The 24,498-nt window shown below is 38.2% G+C and overlaps 2 protein-coding genes across 2 annotated transcripts in view; both read left to right on the forward strand.

Annotated features, from left to right (window-relative positions):
- LOC132257541 (protein similar) overlaps positions 1-22,538 on the forward strand; it is a 40,341-nt gene extending 17,803 nt beyond the window's left edge. Inside the window, exons 7-11 of the mRNA XM_059754496.1 lie at positions 12,897-13,360; positions 14,813-15,090; positions 15,755-16,226; positions 16,913-17,406; positions 21,526-22,538. Coding sequence (XP_059610479.1) covers positions 12,897-13,360; positions 14,813-15,090; positions 15,755-16,226; positions 16,913-17,406; positions 21,526-22,020 — 2,203 coding nt within the window. The 3' untranslated portion in view covers positions 22,021-22,538. The remainder of the gene's footprint in view (positions 1-12,896; positions 13,361-14,812; positions 15,091-15,754; positions 16,227-16,912; positions 17,407-21,525) is intronic.
- Positions 22,539-22,742: 204 nt separating this feature from the next.
- LOC132258065 (SAYSvFN domain-containing protein 1) lies at positions 22,743-24,407 on the forward strand. Its single transcript, XM_059755168.1, has 4 exons — positions 22,743-22,872; positions 22,944-23,062; positions 23,144-23,830; positions 23,894-24,407. The coding sequence occupies exons 3-4, from the start codon at positions 23,666-23,668 to the stop codon at positions 24,254-24,256; spliced, it is 528 nt and encodes a 175-aa protein (XP_059611151.1). The 5' UTR covers positions 22,743-22,872; positions 22,944-23,062; positions 23,144-23,665; the 3' UTR covers positions 24,257-24,407.
- The last annotated feature ends 91 nt before the right edge of the window (positions 24,408-24,498 follow it).

Consider the following 24,498-nt stretch of genomic DNA (forward strand, 5'->3'; position numbering starts at 1 on the left):
CGTTGGGTGGGTCTCGGTGAAGTGCACAAATAAATACAAACATATTGTGAGACATTCGGAATATGCACACATATCCTTTTGTGTCAATTGAAATAGAGAGAGAGAGAGAGAAGGCAGGATTGTTGAGGGAATATTAGAGGATTAATCTATGAACTATTTTCCACAGCAGCAATGCAAAGGATTGCCTTTTTGTGCTTTACAAAGAAATGTGTCTTTTGGGGAAGATGTGAGCAATCGTATGTGAAGCGTGTGAAAAGCAATTTCGATTAAATTCGTCCCAAGCGTAATCCATATAGAGGAGTATCGACATTTTTCCGTTCTCCCCTTTTTTAAGAAATAAAATGCACTCCTTTCGTGTCAATGAAGTCATAAAGAATTCCACTTTATGGTTTTCCTTATCATTGAGACTGTCACTAGTGGCATGACTATTTTAACAAGAGTGAGAAAGTATTTTTATGAGTGCAAATACCCTCGGCGCACATTTCAAATTACGTTCCATCACTTCAAATTCTGTGTGTTCAATTTCGTCCATTTTAATATAAATTTCATCAGAGAAATTTGGGATGATGAGGAGAGTGGGAGTGTCTCTATGAAGTGTCTCTTCTCCTCTTCATTTGATTTTATTACTTAATCAACACTTGAATGAATATTCCTTTTAAGACGTCTACTGTATATGCATGCGTCAATTTCTTTTCTTCTCCACATAACATATATACATACATATAGTTTTATTCGACGTATCAAATGTCAGTGGATTTTACTAAGAGGAAACGACTCACTGGGATTATCGTACAATGGGTACATTGCGAGAGGGTGAAATATATGAGCGGCAATGTGGAAAGAGAAAAGAGATTTCCACATAAAGAGAGGGAGTGAAAATTTTTCAGATTTTCCTTTTCTTATTTACTCCCCGACAAAAATCAAATCCAATTCATTCCACAATACTTTCTCACGCTCAATCCTCTCCCTTCTAAGAGATATGGTACATAGATTTTACAATTTATATCAATGAGTGGGTGTCCCATAGTCGTGGGCAACATATCTTTTCCTATAGTTTGGGGAATGCTCCGAGACATTTCCATTACACTTTAATCAAAATTTAGTTTCTATGCTCGACTTGAGGTGCTTTTTAACGCCCCTAATCAAGATGAATGGAAAGTTTCTCCCTTTTCAAGATTAGGAAAATGTTTGAAATTGTTTATAAGACAATACTGATTCCTAGCATTAAGCATGAGAATATGAAATGATAATTTGTGCAACTTAACATCTCGCTTTCAGGCTCGTAAAAGGCTCAATCAACTTCCATTTGCAATCTCAATAGATGATAGATTATATTTGTAAAACATTAGACGAGGAGATAAACATTTTTTTGATGAGTATGACGTGTTATGGTGAGAAAATTTTTATTGCAAATTCTTCCTATTTGTGTGGTGGAATGAATAACAATGCGGCGTACATTATAAGTGTGGAAAATTATACAGAGAGGCTCTTCTTCGCTATGGTGCCACACATACCTAATAGTTTGAGAATGGGTTTGTGGTGTGGCGTCACGCAAAGTAGCATGTTTTCGCATTTCTATAGGAAAGGAAAAGGTGTTATTTTTCGGTGAGAATGAAAAATCAAGATAAGGTCAAGTTCAAGGTGTTGACAAACTCGATAATCTCTATATGGTCACAATCACAAATAAGTTTATGTGAAGGTATATTTCCATGGGTTTTATTCTCATATTAATTGCATAATTGTGCTCTACTTGAGTACTTGAGAGCGCAAATATACTGTCATGTATCACATGAAACTATACACTAAAAGTGTGATCATGAATGAAAAGGCAGAAACGTGCATGCGACGTATTTAATTTTCAACACTTAACATTTTCTTCCAACTTGTTTAATTATAGTGTATGAGGGATTTTATAGTGTTGATCTGTTTTTCACGACAATGAACATTTTAATTGTTTCGAATGCAAATTCATCTCTATAGGCTGTATATATGTGACTATAGTTTATTTATCATTCTGTGCTATAGCGAAGTGAGACTTGAGCTTTAAAAATACCTCTCATTCTTCAGTATGAATAGTGCCAAACTATCAGAGTCCGTCAACTGCACAGGGAATGAATGAACTGAATTTGTGAGGATGAGATATTGGGAAAATGTGTGTCGTATTCTTTCGTTGGTCTCGAAGTCTCTTTTTGTAATAGTTGATATGGGTTGCAACGTGAAGTCCGGATGTGAATATAGGACTGAATTGATGGACTTAAGGTCAAGGCTTCCTATTTATTTATGAGATAGTAAACAGTCTATTTTTCTCTCCTTTTCTCAATTGATCCCAGATAATGCTATCAGTGATGCTCAATTTTCACGATGTTAGAAAATATAATTGTTTACTTTAAGTTTACTCTCGATTTTTCCACTTTTTTCTACATCAATCTGTCCAGTGTGAGTTTTTTTTTGTTGCTTTTCATTGTCCGGGAATTGTTATTAGTGTGATGAAATTTTCATGCCAAATTGATGGATTACGCCAAAGTGGAGAAGTGTATATTGCAGTATAATTTACATAATGTGCGAGTCTATATAAAATCAAATGACTTATGAAAATTCATATAATGAGTAAATTTTGTATTTTGGCACCCGAAATGACTTCCATCTCTTGAGAAATTATCGTGCAAGATGGGATATATAAAGGTGTATAATGGCGTAATATAGAGGATGCCTTTCTTCAAAGTCTTCTGCATTTCCATATTATTCTTATTTTCCTTTTGGCTAAGGGCCTCTCGACGAAATTTACCCAGTATAGTTTCTCGTAGAATGAGAAGATCCAGATACGGGAATCGTAAGAGGTGAACATAGTGCAAAAAATACTTTTTGTATATAATGTAAGGCAATTGAGTTTTATTATATGGTTAGAGAAGCGTCTCGGCATACGCAGTCGCTTTGGGGGATATGTGTGTATTAAGTAAATGAGAAGGACCCCAATAGAATACTGCGAAAACCTTCTAATTTTGACTCTCTGTGGAATTTTCACAAGCTTTTCTCGGCACACGTGTCACACAGACAATGAAAATTGTGTGTGCGTGAGGAGCTTTGCCATCCCATAAGGATATATGTATCTGCACAGCTGATTATGTGCTTCTGTATGTGTATTTCGGAGAGGCGTTGTGTATTTATCGTCCTTTTTTTCTCATGTTCTCTCTATACGCAAGTAAATGGTACATAATGTACGACATACATCCATGTGGAGGAAAGCTCCTTATTGGGAGAACTGAGGGAGGAACTTTTGATTACACTTTTCGACACCAGTCAGTCTAGCAGTTTGAAATTGTGCGACAACGAAGGCACATTGTCGGAGTGAATATCCGATTTTGGGTCCTTTTCTGGGAGGAGTCTCTTGGCTTATGCAACAAAGGCACATTATTTTACTGTGATTTTGCTTTTCTCGCATCCTTTCCTCCATATAAACGCCCTCATTTTATGCTGTTTAAGTGTGTTTAGGGGAGTTTTTTTTTCTTTGGTTGAGAAGTTAATGTGTCTTGTGGCATTATGTAACGAAGGTTGTTTCGATTTAGGAAGCGGGTTACCAGAACGCTGGAATTTATAATAGCCGTGCGTTTTGTGATTAATTCCATTAATTAAAAATACATTAGGTAATGTTTGCTCAAAATACGTATTTATTTATACATGAAGTTGGCTAGAACTATGATTTATCAACACCCAATCAGAGTAAAGATAATAAATCTATAAGAGAGGCTTTAAGGTGCGAAATGCGAGTATAGAATTTACCTTAATCTCAAGATCACCTCAACGATAAGTCCAAGTGCTTCTGCGGCTTTTCGCTTGTCAAGTAAGAAAATGTAATTTGCGTTTTATTAAATCAATTTTAATAAAATTTGCATGGGTGGTGAAAGTTGTTGGTGTCCTTCGAGTGACAAAATATTCTACGGCTTTCATCAAAATAATCTGTATAACGTAGGACAGAGGTCTTCATAAATAATTCATGTAAGTGGTGGAAAATCCACTTGAATTTTCATGCGTCTTCCTAAATAAATTGAATTTCGCTTTAAAGGACGGAGAGAATTTGGTGAAAAAGCACCTATTCACCACTATCAATAGATTGTTTTTCTGCTTATCAGCCCCTCTGACATGGTGGAAATTCAATAAAATGGCCATGGGGAGCGATGCTGTGGAAATACATAGTGATAGTCGTGTGCTTGCAATTTTCTGTCTGTGTTGGGAGCTTCTCACTCTACAGTCATTAATCACTTTGATGGACAGTGAAGCATCAATTGTGGTGTTTCGTCTCTAGTCGCCCCGAACCTACCTCAAAATTATACTCAATATAACCATGGATAAGTTCAGGGTGGAGGATTTTTTCGTGCGGCAATGTGTTTAATTTATTCAGTATGTAGTACTGGTCACATGTAGAGAAATTCCTTTACCTTTTCGCCATGTCTCTCAAATTTTTTTCCGTCACGCTCACAGAGGGTGGAAAATACAGTGCGAAGTTATAAAGTGGCGAAGCCAGATGAATTTGACGATGAACTTGGATGAGAAGAGATAATTAATAAATAAAGGCACGCTCCGGAAAAAAGGCGAAGATGAAATTCGTGAACAGTTGCTTCTTTCATATCGTCGTCTCTTGTATACAGAATAGCATCATAGTATGGTGGCACTTTTTCCCTTCTGGCCTATTCTTGGCACTGGGCAAGAACGTGGGTGGGGCTCTGGCGGAGAAAATAGGAAGAGAGCTCCAGCACGTGTAAAACAAATATTTATATTTATGTAATGTACAGGATTTAAGACTCTTTGTGCCGCAGCGAAGAGTCAAGTTCGTGAGTCTGATTTGCTGTAGAGCCCGGGGTGGTGCGATGGATGGGCCAAGGCTTGATAAGGGTGCGTGCGTTTGAGAGAGACACCGCGATTGGGTGTCCGGAAAGCCTCAACAGAAAGCTCTTTCTCTCCCTCCATATTAAAATTTGATTGTAGTTGACTCCTATATACACGCTCATACATTTCCTTGTATGTTTGAATATGAATAGCGAAAGTATATAGTGTGGATCGTTGTGTAGTTCAAGGTCTCGTGAAGGCCGCATGCCCAGAGTGAAAACATCCCTCAACGATTCCAGCCTTGCCTTTGGATATGGTGGAAAAAACAGCACAGAGAGGCACATTTCTCCATTGTGTACATGATGGCTGTGCATGAGTGGTGGGAGTTTGAGGGGGAACCGGATCTTGGGGCTTATATCTTCTGTCTGGCTGGGGTTGGAAAATGGGAAAATCGATTTCAGCCGACTTTCGCTACTTTCACATAAGCCGAATATATTTTCGCTCCTGTGTGTGCTCTCTCCGAGAGGGAGAGAGTGAAAGAGAGAGAGAGAAAGGAGGAATGGTTGCGAGGCGGTGGATGGTGCTTGCAAAAGAAACAGCCTGAATACAAAGAGTCCTCTAAGACCATAGCTATTTATCTGTTTTTCGGTCTCCTTTATATTGCGGATAGATTCCATGTATAGATTTACGCTTTATGGAATTTGGTGTATGTGCCAGAAATATCGTTCTTTTTCTTCAATCCATATCACCAGAAAAAAAAGAGTGAGTAAATTGCGGAGAGAAATTGTGAAAACGTGTCAATCTAATTTGGATGAGAAAATTGGGGAATCCAGCAAAAGATGCTCAATCAATCATGCGACAGCTGAGTAGGACAGAAGCTTCTTGAAATTATTTTCTCTGTGTGAGAGAGTCTATTAAACCAATTCACATAATGGACTAAGATAATTTTAGTATGATACTAAATCCGAGGGATTTCTATTTAAAGTGTAAAGAGAAATCTCTAGACATTAGCTTTATACACTCTAAGTCTAAAGTTAACTTTGTTCTGTAATATACTGTAATTTGTCTGGGGGCGATATTTACGGTCTAAGGGCGGTTGAAGTAGTGAAAGTCGGGTCATTTTCTCAAGTTTAACGTGAAAATGAAATATTGAGCGGGGCAAAGGAGATGTGACGAAAAATGTGTGTTGCAATAAAAAGCTGAAAATGGTGTCCTTTTTCGTTCCCTCACTTCACTAAAATAGAGGTATACATAGAGAAGAGTGTTCTGTACATAATTTTCTGGGGAAACATTTTCAGGGCTTTGGCTAAAATTTCCTTCCATGAATTGTTTTTGTGGCTTGTGTGCGAAAAATACGTCGACTTCTCGCATGAAACCATTGAAGTATTTTTACTTGAGGGCGAAATATGGATGACAATACAACACTCAATGTTGTATGAAATGTAAGACTTGAGAAACTACTAGAGTTGTTTATTATTTTCATGAAACATGTAGCCATAAAATTCCTTCTAATATTTTTTTTCTCCATGTCGTCTATATTGTGGAGAAAAGATACTTTGCCCGCAGCTCATGTTTGTCTTTCGCTGAGAAATCAATAGATTGCATGGAAACTTTAATTCTCGTTGAAAGCAACAAAACCAATAAAAATCATTCGTCATGATAAGACTTCTCACAAAATATTTGACGTATTATGCGGCGGCTTATGGTTTTATGGTTATAGCTTCTACTTTCGTCTATGAATATTTATAATTTTTCAGCGCTCAGTAAATTATTCCTGTATACAAGTCAGTCTGTGATAAGGCTAGCTTAATTTATTTGGCTATGTCTTAATCTTCGCATTGTGTTTCTGCACTTTACTTCATTCACTTGATTTGGACTAATCTAAGATTTTCCTATGACAGCGCATGGGAATCCGCATTCAAGATACTCTAAACTGGTTATCATAAGATTGTTTCACGACTATACTCTCTTTGCACAACCTGACAGAGATGCCGCAGTCAATAAAAAGTGACCCAATCTTATCAAAAATGACTTATCACTCCAATTTGTTGGCTAATCACGTCTAAATAGAGTGTATTTCACGCCACGAAGAGTGATTTTTTATGCAAGCTCTTGAGCCATACTTGAGTGTTTCATCGTTTGCATAAATTGTATCGAGGTTGTAAAGACTTTTGGAAAAACTAAAAATATATCTCGAGATAAAAATAACATTACCCTCATATTCATATTTGCAATTTATTGCTTTTATTATCACTCTCTGTATATGCTTCTTTGGAGCGCATGTATAAAAATATTTTTCATCTCGCGACACGTTCTGCTCAAATAATATGCGAAGAACATGGGATTTAATGCCATATGAGAATGGCTTGAATGAGATTTATTTTATGCATCATTTGACTATACACTGAGTGAAAAGTTAGAAGTTCGGGGGTGCCGTGATAATAAAATTGCACGAAAATAGCATTGAATGTCGCAATATCAAATATCGGAGAGCGAGAGAAGAAGAAGAGATTTATGTATCTACCGTGCATGTTTATGCGACACAATGTTTATATGACTAATTGTGCCCCCATTGTAATATTGAATGTAATTGATCTGAATTAATTAATACGCAAATCGTGAATGAAGCTTTGTACATAGTGCGTCAGTGCATTTCAATGATCTGGCTCTTCTGACGGGATGTGGCGATTTGTGTGAAAAATTACGTGTTCTTTTGATCACTCGTCAGAGTGCTTGCATAATTGCAATCGGAAAATTCTTGACAGGCCATTGGTATGGTTGTTCTTTTCAATTTGAGTTACAAAAATGCTTTGCCCACACTGTTTCTTTATCATGAGAGTGAGAGAGGGAAAGAGAGGGAGAAATGGATGATTTTGCTGCTGAAATGCATTCGCGAATAAGTTCCATATTCATAGTACGAAATTCATGTCAGGCAAGGCTAAGTGAAAAACCATGTTACTCACGCTTTTTTCTCACACTCTATGTAGAAAGATATCACGATATACCACTTTTAAATGTTATAATAGGAGTGAGTCAATGATACTCTTGTCAAATAGGGTTTTTCTCGCATTTTCTTCATTGATGTCAATCAACAATTTCCACTTTTTTAATAGAGCGCTGTCTGTGTAGAGCTAATATCTAAATCACAAACGGATAAACGGAGAAGAACGGGCAGTCGAGAATTACTGTTCATGAAAGTGTGTATAGAAATAGCCACTGTTAGATTATTGCTCATATCACTTCTTCTCGAGATAACATGACAATTGATCTGCAAATCAATTCCACAGGAGAGGGTCGAATGTTGTGCGCACCAAATGGTATGGGTTTAGCAAAGCAGTTTTTATAACACACCTTTTGCCACACTTTCCGCGACTGAGGATAAAAATAGTGTGATAATGTGTGCGGCAGCAAAAATGCAAATGAAGTACCAAATATAAATATCTCTTTTGATCTTGTCTGGCTTCAACGAAGAAGTCAGATGGGCAAATGAATGTGCATGAATCAAAATTTGAGACGATGTACGGGTTGATCTTTTGGTGGTATGTATATATTCTTTTTATCTTTCTTCGGTGCGTCTGTGAAAGAAAACAAATACTCTCTGCATTGACAAATTATTGATGAAAAGCAAGTGGTTTAACCGGTTCTTTGGAAGTGTTTTCGCGACGAATATAGACTTTGGTGAATTCAAGTTTTGTGTTAATGCCAGAAATTCTATATATGAGTGTATATTGCGACGGTGTGGTTATGTAACATACATATCTCAGAGTAAGAAATGGAATATCACAGTTGAATGTTGATTGAACTCTTCGTTTGTGATAACATATTGTTAATATTGGCTCGTTATCAATGCATTGTGAAATATATATAAACTGCGATGCATTTTGCAAAGTGGGCAAACGTTTTTACTCATACAATTGACGTGCAAAATAGTTTTTCACACTCTCAGGGTTAAGAATGTTTATAGTTAAAGTCTTGATAAATCCTCTTTGGTGAAACTGACGTTAATTCACTGTACGAACGTTATTTATTTTGTGCAATTGATAACGTGATTTCACGATGGATGCCACTCAATTGGATGGAAATACTTATGTTATGAATTAGTATGACAGGTTGATTATTATGGTATTCTTATTGCAATATAAGTATTGTTTCGTTAGGAATTAATGAAGCAGTCGTATTTGCGATGACACACAATGTCCGTTTAATGAAGGTGAAGACACGCAGTAGGTGAGCTCTGGGCTGCTTTAACATCAAGTCCATTTCCAATAAACACATTCGAAAGACTGTGTACACTTCTTATGCGCGTTGTTCATCAAATAAAAGCCTCTCCATTGAATGCTTGAACATAAATATACATATGAGGGTTTTTTTATGTGAATTCATCTCTTTTGGTTAAAGTGCATTTATGAAGAAGTTAATGTGTGGAGAGACAGAAATATGAATGAGAAAATAAATTAAGAAGAATAACTGAAGAAATATGGGTGGGCAAAAAATACGATAAGTTTGGCAAATGGAGTTTGCTCTCTTGCTGCTTACACAATGCACTTTTGCAGCAGTTGAGGAGATTAAAAAAATTGCAATCAGAGGAATGATGAAACATTCGCCATATTAACAGTTCACAATTGTTATTTGTTCCTTCATTCGGAGTGCTGCTGAGCATTTTTGTGAAATGTATTATGGCATTGTGTGAAAGTATACATAATTTTGGTGAAATTCCATTCTAAGGCGAAGAATTTCAGGAATACGCACGAAATTTCAAGAGTATATGATTCATGCGTACAATTATTTCGTGAAACTTGCATCAGTTCCACCAGCATTGAGCGTTACCATTGCGTTGTAATCCCAATTTTTGTTGCGCAAACCTTCAGTTCCTTTATGTGTGTCTTGTCTATGGTGATGTTCAGAAATTGTTCCATAAAGCTCTCTGGTAGTGATGAATTTTCATCTGTGACTTAATTTTCCATTACATTAGCTCTGAACGTTGCCTGTGGGGTAATTTTGATGGTCCTCTCCTGTGGGATCATTTAATTATTTTGGCTTCCACATGCAACCAGCAATGTCCTGTGGTTTTTAGCTCTGGCTTTTAATCTTTTCTCCAGGTTTATACCTTCGTATACTTTGAATCGATTTCTCACACACTCTTGAATTTAATGTTAAAGTGTAAGAAACAGTATTTTTTCTCACATGTCGTTCCTGAAGATCACATGTTTTTTTTCTGTATTTAATCTGTGCCAGGATATATTGTTGATTTTTCAGAAACACTCTACGTTTCTCATTTTCTATGATTGTTTTAGCTTATGGCATAAACTCAAAATGTACATTTGCGCTATTTGCGACCTTCAATGTTCAATCTTTGAACGATGCTAGTGGTCAAATATTGTCACTTTCGTCAGCGAATAAAGAAGGTTTTGGTGAAGAAATTTGTGTAGAAATGTCGAACATTATATTGCTGCATTGTGAAATGTTTGATTCGTTTCTGTGGATGAGTCAAGGAAGAGGTATTGCCGTGTAATTGATCCACCGCACCTCAATCGATGGAGTGTATGTTATTTCGAGTTTACATGATGGAATGATGATGTATAGTCGTGTAATAATCTTAGAGTGTAATGTATGAAATTTGCAGAAGTGAAGGCAAAATGAGGGATGTCTCCGAGTCAGGGTGATTTGCTTATGTGTGATATGATAGACTGAGCCCTTATATAATGTACACTGGGATGATATATTCAGCGTAACAATGTGAGGTGATAGTGTTTGCCAAAAAGCACTGCACAAAGTTATTCAATAAATATTTCAGACACACCGTAATTCTTGACGCAATGGCTCATGAGAGCTGATGAGGGAGAATTCATCTTTCCAATTATTAACTATGGTGCCTGGTGCACAGTGAAGGTTCCTGGGATGATGATGGGTGTAGAGAGACTCTCTTTGGCTCTTGCAAAAAGGCAGGGTGCGCGTGAATTGAAAATTCGCGGGAATATTGTGTGTGGGGAGCGAGACATCTCGTTTGCGATTCTCAACTTCTCTTTTCCCGAGTGTGTCGGCTTCCCCGAGAGCCATTGCCAACTCACTCAGAATTTCAGTGTGTGGTGCCGTACAGTTCTCGTCAGTCTCAATTGTGGCTTTGCCGGAGTCAGTTGCGCTTTTGCCTTTGCTGGGTGACAAAACTCAGTGGGGAGAGTGAGAGAGTTTGGCCTGTGGAAGGAAAGTTTCGAGTCAGACTGTGATTTTGGGATTTTTCTTGTGTACATGCAAGACTTCTTGGAGGAGTGTCTGGTTTGACCAGTGATGAGGAGAGACTCGCGAGTTGCAGACTCACATTCTGGAGCTCGTGCAATTTTCGTCAGCAATAATAGTGTGGCATATATATTGGGGAAGAGAAGAAAAATTCACGTTGAATCAATGGTGTGGTACATTCAATTGCATAATTGACTGAGAGACAGACGAGGAGAGGCAGCAATTGAATAATTGCACTTGGGTGTTTTATATGGACCATACTATTTTCAAATGAGTGTTTGTGCGACTTGGTGAATTTGTGTGGTTGGCGATGGAGGAAGAGTGTAAAATAAAATAAAACTCAACATCCACATTTAAATAGTATCGCCGTACCTCTGTATATGCTGCATTTATCTTGTGACTCAATTATTTTTATGCTACTGACTGTTAAATGCATTAGGCCCGCAGAGATAATGTGCTATCAATTATTTACGATGAAGCCTCTTGTGCATAAAAAACATTTACAATGAAATCAAAGTCACTGTACAATAATAAATATGAACAGGGTGTATCTTAGTGTGAGGTGCAAAAAGTATTCATCAGTGAAGAGGAAATAATAGCGACGTTGAGGACGAGAAGGGAATAAGAGGAGAAAAGAGAACTTTTTCATATCCTCGCAACTCTCAATGTCGGAAAGGAAAGGAAAAAAAAAATCATGAAAAATTGTTGATGCAGAAAAAACGTATTGAGATAATTTTGGAAGTTGATGAGCCTCTTATCAAATTTGTGCATGTATTGTGTTGAGATACGAAAATCAATTATATAATCGCGACGCGATCATCAGACACTCTCTTGCATCGAATCGAACGATACTGAAATCGTTTCGCGAGTTTTTGATTTTTATTATTCTTATGTATCTGTAATATAAATTACTTGGCTGAAGAACAGTGTCTGACAAGCGAAAAAAAAAGAAAGAGAAACAGTACAAGTATATAATAAAAGTTACGAGAACGCCTATTGATAAGTGTGTTTGGAGAGAGATTGAACATTCTCCAACAATTATCTCTCAGTTTGTCGTGCGAAGTCGACTTGAAACTCAGACAGTGTGAATATTGTGGTAGTCTTAAGAGAGGAAAAGGCACGAGGAGGAGAAAATTTTTCACTTGTGCCTATCCTGTGGAGAAAATAAAAGCTGGAGGAACACTTGGGAAGACGTTGAGGTGAAGAAGAGTGTGACCCAGAGACGAATTTTCATCGAATAAACATTTATTCCAAAACGGAAGGAGAAAGCCAGTGTGTGAGAAGGTCTTAAAATAGATCAACGAAGACGGCGACCAAGTGATTTTTCTGTGGATCTCATTCTGGACTAAAAAAATTGGAGTTTTTCCTCGACGTGGTGTGAGGAGGAAAAATTTCTATATTTAAACCGCGTGCACTTATTGCATTGGTGCATTAATATTGTACATCCACAGTGGAGCATCTTCGCACACTGACAACGCCTAAAAGTCGTCGGTGGTCGAGAGACGTGAAGAGAGAAAGAGAGAGAGAGAGAGACAGAGATCGTAGATGTGCATCAAAATATAAAGATGAAGAAGCTAGTCAGATGAGACGTAATTTACATGGGTGTTGTATAATCACTTGTTTTATTCGAACATAACAATAATATACAGTGCCATTATTGGCAAAATTGTGATCGACTTGCAAATTTGCACGTGAACAGAGAGCGACAGGAAGATTTTCAGACGAGAGTACAAAGAGAAAAAAAATTCATTTAAAAGAATTGTGTGAAATTTAACCACCACAGTAATGCAAAAAGAAGACAGCAACGTATAAAGAAGGAATATTTGTACATAAATTTGCAGTGGAATCGAACATGAAGATGAGATATTCTCCTGTGCGCAACTTGAGGCAAAACAGTCCACGGGTGTCGATCAGCAGCAGCAGCATCCGGAGAATCGGTGTCGCGGTGGTGAAGGTGTAAAGAAATTGGATGTACTCAAGAATTGTCGGCGAGAACGTGTCGAAGAGAAATCAGTTGAGAGCTGTAAATCAGTGCCGTTGTCGCAATTACGTAAAGAAGTGACTACATATCGCTCGTGTTCGGCAACGAAATTTGCCGGTGGTGAGCATCAGGAGAAGAATTTGCCCAAGGAAGTGGTGCAGGAGAGACAACAGAGGGCATACTCTGTGACTGAGAAACTGTTTATACCGATCAGTGCCATTTCACCGCGTCCAGAGTCTGCAACGCAGAAGATCTTCGTACCACGCACTGAAGACATGAATAAAGGATTCTTGATGTTCTCTGAGGAGGAACCTGGACTCACAAGTAAGTCTATTTTGTCAATGTACATTGTCGATTGTAGCCAAATCGCCGGTGTTTTGTGTGTATTTACACAAAATGGGGAATAAGGAAAAGTGCATTTTACATTCGACTACTTCTAAGTTGTTGAATTATTATTACATATTTTTGTGGGCCGCCACAAAAGGTATTCGTCATACGGAAAATATTGATTCAAGTTGACAAGTCTCCGAGACTGAACATGAGTCTGTTGCATAGGCATTATAAATGTTATCGGGAACTAAACAGGGCGATATCGGTGGAAATTAATGTTTTCACGAGATATGGGTAATGTACTTAATAACAGCACATATGTGTGTTTATTATTTTGTCGTGGAATTTTTTTTTCTTTGCCAGATTATCACGCTCTGACTTCATTTCCACTGACCGCCTTTTTTTCACTTCTTTGAAATGCTTTTCCCGACGCCATCATCATAGAGGAAAAGCCATATATTATTCACGAAGTGTATTTGTTTGAGATATAGCTCTTGAGGGAAGGAAGCAATTGCCGCTGAGAGAATTCGAAAGTGAAATTGTGTGGCCTGAGAAAAGTTGCTTGAGAACTGAAGGAAGGCATTTCGAGAAATATTTATGGGTATTTTTCATGATAGAGAAAGTATTGTTGACCACGTGATCGGGGATGGTATTTTCGGAGGCAGACACAATCGTGTTCACAATCAGATGATTTAATTTATGCGAATTCTACAGGGTGATGTTGAGGCAGTGGAATTTGATGTGGCATTTTTGGGGTTTAATCTGATTTGAGTAACTTAATTTGAGGTTCATTTTCGTTGGAAGATTTTACCCTTAACTTATAAAAGCACAACTTTTACTTTTCTTTTCTTTCCGGAAAACCCTGTCGTCGTATATTTTGAAATATATAAACGTTGTTTAAACATCCGACTCGAAATGACTGTGATTTGGACGGAACAATAAAGATCAATCTAATTAGTATTATGCAAATTGTTTACTCGCTGACTGTAAGATTGTCCATTTGGATTTTTCCTGTTTTGTCTTGTGGTCTCAGTTTTGTCCCAGTCGTCGGGAAATGCGCATTAAATGATATCCAATGAGATGCTCAGTGTTACATGATGGGTGGAATTATTCAATAGAGTCGAGATGCTATTCAATGGAATTTGCACGTGCTTTGCGGGCATATTCTTCATGGGCCGCCGTCGTAGTTGTGCAAATTGAGGGACGTTGAAACACCAACGCAATTGTATATTTGAGCTTACAATTAACATACGTGGTATTGTCACTGGAAATTGTGTGTAGTTGCTCTTCTCTGACGAGATTGTTGTTTTTTTTTTTCTTGTTGTTGGTTATGTCTGACGCCGGCTGAAGAGAGGCTACAATCGAATGAAAAGGCGATTTTTTCTTTTATGTTTCTGCTGTTCAAATATATGATAACAAACGTATACATTTCTCTGTGTTTTACAGTGTTGAAGGAAGAACCTGATGATTTGACGCATTTGGCCCCAACGGCCGGAGATGCATGTATTCCACTGGAGGAATCGACACCATTTTTCAGCTCATGTGACGTATTTGACGACCTAATCGACTATTGTTCACTCCTTCCGGACGACATAAACTCCCCACTGGATTCGCAATGTAGTGGGCAGAGCAAGCCCAATACAGATCCCTTCATTAACTATCGCGATGAGTCCAGTGAAACGAGTGGATCTCCGCATTTACTGTCACCTGGAGGGGTGTCCAAGGTGAGAGAGAAAGATTTCCAACACCTCAATAATTGTGCGCGATTAATTGAAAATTAATTTGTCTACAATTGCAAATGCGAATGAATTGATGAAATTACATTTGTTTGGGTGATTTACTGGCGAGGGTTAGTAGTTATTGGATTGAGGCTAATAATCTATTTTCGATGCTTTAGAAGAAATTATGAGCAATTGACATGAATTCTGTGAATGAGATAATATACACGGAAAATTGTCGTGGCAGTGATACTTTGCATACAAACTGCCAGGCCACTATCATCATGTGTAAATGCTGATTACTATTTCTACGATTATTTCCATTCTTCAAGTATCAACACCGCGAGCAATGAGAAAATTGAAAATATATAGTTCAAGCGAATGGAGAGTAAAACAGTCATGCTGATATTACGTTTCCACAGTTCTTACGACACACATGATGGGCGGGTGGGACAAAAAAAATGGGGGGAGAATCTTGAAAATCTTATCAATTCATTCAATGTAGACAAATCGATTTCAACATGTGCATTCACACTGAGAGTTGTGAAGAATACAAGGGGGAGAAAAATGTCTCTCGAGTGCTTTTTCCATACTTTTGAAATCTAATCCAAGGGAGTCCTCATCATTATCTGTCTTTTTTTTCTCTCTCTCTCTCCTTGCCTTGATTTAGAGTCCTGAAGCGAGTAGTTTGCCGTCGTTGTGCAGTCCAAATGGATCACTTCAAGATGACGAATTGGCATTTATGACCATGAGCATGGAGGATGATATTGATCTGTCCATGAGGGCGCCATACATCTCGATGAGTGAGGCTGATGACTTGCCTCTGTTGATATCTGAGGACCTCATGTGGGGTGCATTTCCAGAGGGCCTGAGTTTGCACAAGGACATGAAGGAGGGCATGTCCAAGGAGGCGAGCAATTATACACAACAGCCATCACAGATGAGCATGTCGCAGCAACAGCAGCAGCAGCAGAAGATGAGGTGTCGCGAGACACAATCAATATCGCAAGATCACCACTTGATTGAGAATTGCACAAATGTCAGGGGATCAGATCAAACGGACAGAGGCGGAGGAGGTGATGGATGCAACTTGAGTGCATCTGATATCATCAACTCATGCCCAGACGTTTTCACCAAGAACAGTGAGTATTGATAACACATGTATTTTTCACAGCGGCGCGAGAAAAAGAGTGATTATTATGACATACATAATTCACATGATATATTGAAGTCTGAAGCGATAAGACAATGAATTCCAGCATAATATGTCTTCGCGGAACATTTTTATTCTTAGATCACTTGGCGTCGTGGCTTTTTTTTTCTGCAATTATATAATCGTCCGATCTTGTTGACATTAAAATAATGAACTTATTTATAAATGTGGCTATGCCATCGGGTAAGAGAAGTATGCGCGATGTAAGGGGACAGAGGCGAGGAGGTGTAGAAAAAAATGGGGTAATAATGAGAGATTTTTTCTGAGAAAAGTATCACGTTTATCACCAAATATATTTTTTGCATGACTACAAGAGAGAGAGAGTGAGAAGTGAAAGAGGGAATTTCGTTGCTATTTCTTCTTCCACATCAGATGCGAATGGTCGTAGAAAATAATCCCCCCACGAGAGGAATTGGGTGAAATATTGTCATTATATTTCTCTTGGGATGAACTTTAGCAAGTTGTGGTCATTGAGAAAATTCTCGCATCCTTATGGAAAATGCTGTACTAATTTTTGTCAATTAATCAAACTTATTCTAGCGCCTTAGTCAAGATATAATGCGAAGTGTGTTGAAATTGCTGACACTAATTGTGCGACTCATGATCCACTTTCAGGTTCAGATCTTCAATCATGGCCACTCAGTGACTTCCTCCAATACGCCACCGCTTCTAATACAATTTCCCCCAAGTCTATAAATACACTGGATGCGGCTGGAGTGAGAGCTCTGCATCAGCAGCAGCAGGAGCAGTTTAAGATAAAGCTCGAACGTACAATGAGCAGTACGCACAAGCGCCCGTCGACGAATGTCCTTCCGCCAGTGGAGTTTAGCACGGCGAAGCGTGTCAAAAATGAATCAATTGCCGCAACGCCACAGTTGCTGCAGCAACTCATGGCACCGGCGGCTGTTCAGCCAAGATCGCGACCTACAAAGAGTATCGCGAGCGAGGATGGCAATTCTGCGCTGAATTGCAGGATTAGGGAAGCGAGTGGAGCGTGTGAGGAGAGTCGCGAGAGGAACAGCAGCTCGTGGAAGGGCAGCTCGAGTCAACAAGCGTCTCCGTCATCTTCCAATTCAGTCCTCATGAATCTTCTGGTCAGCGGATGTGATGTAAGTGCAGGGTACATTTGCCTGGTGCCAATGCGCCTGAAGAAGGCAGCGAAAGCTTAAGGACGATCCGTCAAGTCAAGTCAAATGTCTGTCGCTAGTGTTAAGATTCTGTAGTTTTAGGCGATCCGATTAGTGCATTGTGAGCACATAGTATATATCGTGTAGAAATGATAACAAATGATAGGTAGTCTTTTTTTATTGCAACTCTATCCCAGTTTAGATGTTAAGAGCAATAATATAGTTTCTACTGAGAAATTGTAAATGCATGAAGAGGTGCTCTGCAAGTGGGAAGCAATTCTGTGCAAGCATTGACTCACTGTTTCACCACTGGAGATTGTGAATCTTTTGGGGTGTGAAATGGCAATGTGTCTGCTGCGATTGCACTTTGCAGAGTGCGCCTTTGCGTCAAAGGTACAGCAAGAAGAATGTAAAAGACGGTCTGAATCTACTTCGTAAGTCATGAGACATACTTTAAAATATTCAAAGAGGAATGTAATGATACTTAGCGCATAGAGAGAATGTATTTTGAATATATATATATATAGAATTCACATAATGTGTTTATTTATGATAATACAATCGCATGAGAGATGGGATGTGTGGAGGCAAAAATGGGAAAAATATAACAGCGGTGTCGAGACAAAAATTGCATAATTAGCAACTGGTATAAAAAAAAACTTAACATGAAATTATGGAACCGCTTTAATATTTACTGTGATAGTGGTCCTAATTTTCTCATTAAAAAATTTTCTTTCAACGTTTTTGTGTCTCTGTAGAGGTGGCGTAATACGAGCGCCGATGGTACAAAAAAAAAAACAAATTATAAAGAAACAAGTAAAATTTAACTCTTTGAACATTGATACAGAAGTGAGGGAGATGGAGAAAAAAAATTGATGAAAAATACAATTAGAGAACTAGTGATATGTGAAGTCACATTTATAAAACTAGTAATGATTATAATAATACTAACTGAGTGCGGGAGGGAAGAAAGTTAAGAATACTGTATCAATTTAAATTCGATGTAATAATGTCGTCTAAAGAAAGAAATTTGTGTCACTTTCTGATGAGCTAAATTACCATAATTGAAGTGTTAGTGGTTGAATTGCATTGAAAGCTCTAATTCCGGAGGAGAGAGAGAGAGAGAATGGGAAGAGCAGATAAATGGAGCTTCAAAAGCGTGGAAATCTGCTTTGCTAACAAGTCTCGTTGAAGTGAATTCAAATGAGAGTCTTGTTAGAGCGCCGTCGAGGGAGAGTGCAAGGAAATATTGCCTCGAGGAGCACTTAGTACGATTCAAATTTCTTATCTACTTATCGGTGTTCTCTTTATATTTAAATTGATAACATAATTACAAACTAAATAGACGGAAAAGGGGTGGAGAAGAGTCTAATCTTAATTGTATGTTTAGTGAGTATAGTGATCAAACTTGTAAATAGCGGAGTAATGTAATTTCGTTTTTTGAAAGTATAATTAAAAAAAAACAACTGGAATAGTAATAGACTTATCTGTAAAACGACACAGAGAGACAAGATAATTGTGGAAAAATTTATTTGTACATAGTGTTTTTTGAAGCGTCATTATATTTATTGAAAGTGAAGAAAATTCGTTGATATTATTGTTTCTCTTTAAAGGAATGATGATGAACAAAAAAAAATGTAGATGCGCAATGAAACGAAATCGAGGCGTGAATTTTTTGTATAGCAAAAGTCCGATGTAGGATAAGGAGATTTACTAAACTGACATATAATTTTTATTACGAGAAAAAAAAGTGAGAGAGATTTCATTGTAGAGAGAAGAACGGCTAGTAAAACATATCTAATTTCATTCGCTGTTTCCACGAGAACATGGAACAAACAAACAAGATTTTACGGTCCATAGAAACAATAAGAGAATGTACAAAAAGATTTTTGTAAAATGTACAAGTTTTAGGGGAATTTGCATTACATCTCAGCAGGTTTTTTTTATTCACAGGTCATCAAAATAAGAGAGTATTGGAAATCGGACAAGACGGTATAACTTTTTCAATTTGGCTCTCTCAATTTACTTGGATTCTTTATGGGAAATCAATTTTCTTGACGATGCAACAGATACAGAAGAAAAAGAATGAAATATTGGAGTAAAGACTTGAAGGAAAGAACTGATTGTGAATAAAATTAAGGTTTTATAAGGCAAAAAAAAATGGAACAAATATTTAAATTTTAACTTTGTCAGAAAAGGAAATAATTAAAACATGTGAAATGATTCATTATATCTTTTGATAGAACAGGCACGAAAAAAACACACTTTACGTAACGAAATATCAGAATTTCTCAAACTTTTTTTGCCAATAGATGGAAGAAAAGAAAAAATAAAACATAGGTGAGAAACGATGGAGAATAAACAAATTCATACACTTCTAGCATTTAAATGTGAAGATATAAAAAGCAGAAAAAAAGATTAACGAAGTAACGAAATTTTAGACACTACATAAATATAAAAATATGATTCATTAATGGACAAAACACATGCAATAAAATAAATGATGAAACATTTACTGACTGTGTGTCTTATTTGATTGAATCTCTTTCGTCGTCCATGAGAAGGCGCACTTTCCAGCCCAGGCCCAAATGCTCATGAAACACGGAAAAGTTGTTGAAGACGATTTCTCCCCCACTCCCGCAGTTTGCCGTGGAGAGAGAAAAAGCCTCCGCGAGTCCAAACATCCTTCGTGCGCAAGTGAAAGCTGCGGTGCTTTCCCTTTCGAAATTTCCCCTAACTTCCTGAGAGCCAAACCGCTCGCAAGAGATCGAGAGTTGCACTTCTCCCGTCAATGGAAGCTTCGGAGAATTTTCTCCTTCCTTTCCAATCGACTGTGGACTTTCCCTCAAATGGTGAAAGTCGTGTGCAGAAAGAGAAAGCCGCCCAGTTGCTAATAATTCTGAAGAATTTCCCATTTTCTCAGTCCCTCAATTCTCCAGCTTCCGCGAAATCAATTTAAACCATTTGCATGATTTCCCTTTCCTAGCACGCGCGAGAGCAAATTTCGTCGCAAAATATCGTTCATCGACCTTTATAACTTCTCTATAAATACCCAGAGCGGACTTTTGATGATCTAATCAATGTAAAAACTCTGATAAGAGCCTGATACAGAGAGCTGTCTCAAGTTCAAGTTCTCTCTTTTTGCTGGCTCTCTTCCTACCGCAACCATTGCTAAACTCGCGATTTTGTCGGTTAATTGTTCAAGGAGTTTTACGGAAAATTTCTTTAATTATTCACCAAATCGCCATACAATCGAGAGGCGGAGGGAAAAACTCAATTTTCCTCGCTGAATCTACTTCGCGTCTTCGCAACTTTTCCGTGGAAATCATCTTCAAACAGTGCGATGGAGAGAGATTCAATTAAACAGGACGCTGATTTTCGTGGGAATTTTAATTCCCTCCCTAATATATTTCTCAAAGGAGTGCCGAAGAAGCACTCTTATGGTTGTTCTGCATAATTTGTGTAAAATTTGTTTGGAAGCATTTTGTAAGAGTTTAATTTTCAGACGTCAAACCATTATTTGTTAATTAATTTGCATTATTACCCTTGAATTTTGTATTTTGTGCTATATTGTAATCATAAAGATAGACGTGGTTGTATTGTTGTACAAATTTTTAGGCAGTTTATGAGGTTTTTAAGTCAAATGTATAAAGAAAGAAGTCATTTTTACAGTGCCAATAGAAGAACAGAGAAATGAAATTTTAAATTGTTTTGACGAGAATCTCAGGGTTGATTCAGAAAGAGATTTAATGTTATTGAAAAAGATATTTTTTTAAATTATATACATAGGCTCATATTACATTTACATGTATGAAGAATTTGTGATGATATGCAAAAGGAAAAGGAAAATTCCTACTCACATGAAAGCTCTTTGAATCGCGTTTGAGTGCTTTCACACGGTAAAATGGTTTTGATGGAATTTTCACGAGTATTTTCGCAAAAATTTACGCCTCAAATGAGTATTTATAAATTATTCTGTTGAAAAGATTTCCTTTCGCACATCTTCATCGACATTTGACTTGACTCGGGCGCGGAAAAGATTTTCTAATGAAAGTATCTCACGAAGCGCAATTAAAGGTTTCTTCTTCTCTCTCTGCACAGTCATCCGTGTCATCGGGCGGACGGAGAGAGATGGACATGGACGTGGAGATGAGCTCCAAGGAATCCGCGGGCTCAGCGACGTCAGGCTCTGGCGTGAGAGTGTCAAATCTGCGCGAGATGAGGCACGTGATGACGAATGTGTCGAATCCAATGATCGGCGGAGGATCCTTCGGCGCTTCGCATTCCTGTAGGGCTTCTTCTGGCCAGCGGTATAAGCCGAGCGATGAGGACGTCGTGGCGCTGGAGAGTCTGATGACACCGGCAGACATGGAGATCTGGCGCACTCTTCAGGCCAGCGTGCACGAGAAGAGGGCCGCCATGGTGCGCAAGAACTCCTTCTCGACTCTCATCGACTCGGACAACGTGGCGATTCCGTCGCTTCTGCTGGAGCTCAGCGACCAGGACTACGAGATGAACGCTCCCATCAGTGAGTTCATGCTGCAGGGCGCTGACCTCATCAAGGCGCTGGATGATCCCAACAGTCAGATGACCTAAAGGAGGCCGTGACGCAGTCCAGGAGACGCACTCCACGGCCGACGCCGGGCGGATGGCGAGCGCGCAGCGATCTGCACACTGTACAAAGGATCATTATTGCATTTAGACGACACAGACGAGGGATCATCAGCACTTCACCTATTTCCACGGTGCGAAAGTACACACGAAACTCTTCTATGATGAACTACTATTTAATTGATCATGAAAATTAGTTGATAGATTTTTTGGTGTTGGATATTCTAGAGATCGACCATAACTTTTTGTTTCTTTTATTAATCATTCTGTGTAGACTTTTGCTAGACATCTTTTATACACCGTACATTTGTAATATTTTTACTTGACTACAAAAAATATATGCAACATTTCTCTGTATATGTACGTTAGCTATTAGATGCAACTGGTAGATTTTTAGAAATAGGAGGAAAACGACGATTTTTATTAATATAAAATACAAAAAAGTGTAAACATATACATATATTGGCTAATATAATAAAATTGTGTATTGGTTTAGTGATTAATTCGGCTGTGAGTTTATTTTGGCAGCGCTGACTTTTGAGGTATTTCGCTCGCACGACCATCAAGTGATCAGAGTCAAAACATTGAGAAGTCGCTGGGGAATTCGGTTCCTTGCCTAAATGTGCCGCTGTGTTGCCCATGAGCGATTGATAATTACGTATAATTAACTCGTGCACCCATTAAGAGACAGTCCAATTGATTGATCTCTTCTATGGTGAACAATAATTTACTCATCAGTCGAATTGAAATTTTTTCCACCGAGCAAAATGGACACGGACTTTGAGAAGAAGCTCTACGCCTATGGACTGAACACGGCCACAGTGGATTACCTGAAAGGTGGGTGAGAAATTGATTTTATTCGTGGTGAAATCGTGAAAATCTCTCATGAATATTCGATGGCCGGAAAGGTGAGGGAATAGATCGATTTGTGTTCTTCGAGATTGAGCCGCTTCATCTGCAGAGAACCCCCATTAGACTTCGGGATCAGCTCTTGATTTGTCGCATGATTAGACTGGCCAAGGAAAAGGTGAGTGTTGAAAAACCCTTCAAAAAGTTTCCCGAACATTTTTGTTTTTCTTGCAAATTATGGTGGATTTTAACTTCGCAGGCTCATCGTGATGATTATCATCAGACGCCGAGTTTGTTCAAGGATTTGTAAATCATATTATGGCTAATTTAATGCAAAAATATTGATATTCACATTGATTTTTGCTTTAATTGGAAGTTTTTTCTTTCCAAATCCAGTGCAGTGAAGACACATTTAGTTGAGACACCGTTCCTTTTAATTTAAAAGAAATTCTACCTTGTATAACAGTCTGCGCCTCAATCTTATTCGCTTCACAGTGTATTTTTATGATTAGGGTTTTAAAAATTTGTGAAATATATGTACAAATCAATTGAATAATTTATGAAGTAACATTCTTTTAAAGTAATCTTTGATTTTGTGGATCTCTTTTAGAATATTCCAAGATTTTTGAAATAATTAAAATTTTGTTGATTGAAAATTTGTGAAATATTTTGTTGAAATTTCACTGAACAAACACCTTTATCAAAGTGACAGACGAGACGAAGTGTTGTGTTTTTGGTGGATCAAAACAAATGGCATAAATGTGTTATTTCTCATCAATAAATGGAGGAGAAATTAGAGGCTTATCGGAGAAAGAAGCGTCGTGAGGAAGCAGTTAAGGGTTTCAAGGAAAAGCTGGTGAAAATGGTGTCTTTCCAGCAAATTCGAGTGGATTCGCCGAGCGATGAAACCACAGAGAAAGCAGCTGTTCATGTGTCCGTTGAAGCGGTGAGATAAAATATTTTCCACTATGATAACAACATAAATGAACTACTTTGCTGATCCCTTTAGCCAGAAGACGGAATCGGCGGCGGAAGTGACATTGAAAGCAATGCTGACGCGTCTTCCTTGACGTCAGAGACATCTGACTTGGCACTGGGAGCCCCCAAAAGAACAGCCTTCACGTACTTCGTCTACGTGATCTACTTCCTCCTCTGGGCCACCTGCTATGCAATTGCCATCGAGCTGCAATTCGGCGTGGTCTTCTTCCTCTTCTCGGCCCTCGCAGCAGTGTACTTCAACACCCGGACGAGGCCCAAGAAGCCAGGAGAGATCAGCGCCTACAGTGTCTTCAATAAGGACTGCCACGCCATCGACGGCACGCTCAAGGCGGAACAGTTCGAGGCTGAGTTGCGCTACGCCGCGGTCAAGTAGAGATTTGGCTGTGATAATGCATAACGAAGATAAGATAGGGTGCCCAGAAATTTCAGCTGATCAGGGAAACCCTTATCTTTAATTGTGAAATATTCATAAATTTGTGTGGGAAGTGTTGGGAAAGATTTGTATTTCCTGAAATTTCCATACTTTTGGAAATAAAATAAAAATCAATATTTTAATAAGAAAAGCCGGTTTTTGCTCATATTTTGCATGGGAAAATTGAGGATTGCTAAAACTAG

The sequence above is a fragment of the Phlebotomus argentipes genome, unplaced genomic scaffold (genome assembly GCF_947086385.1).
Source record: "Phlebotomus argentipes unplaced genomic scaffold, Phlebotomus argentipes genome assembly scaffold_4, whole genome shotgun sequence".
Lineage (NCBI taxonomy): Eukaryota > Metazoa > Arthropoda > Insecta > Diptera > Psychodidae > Phlebotomus > Phlebotomus argentipes.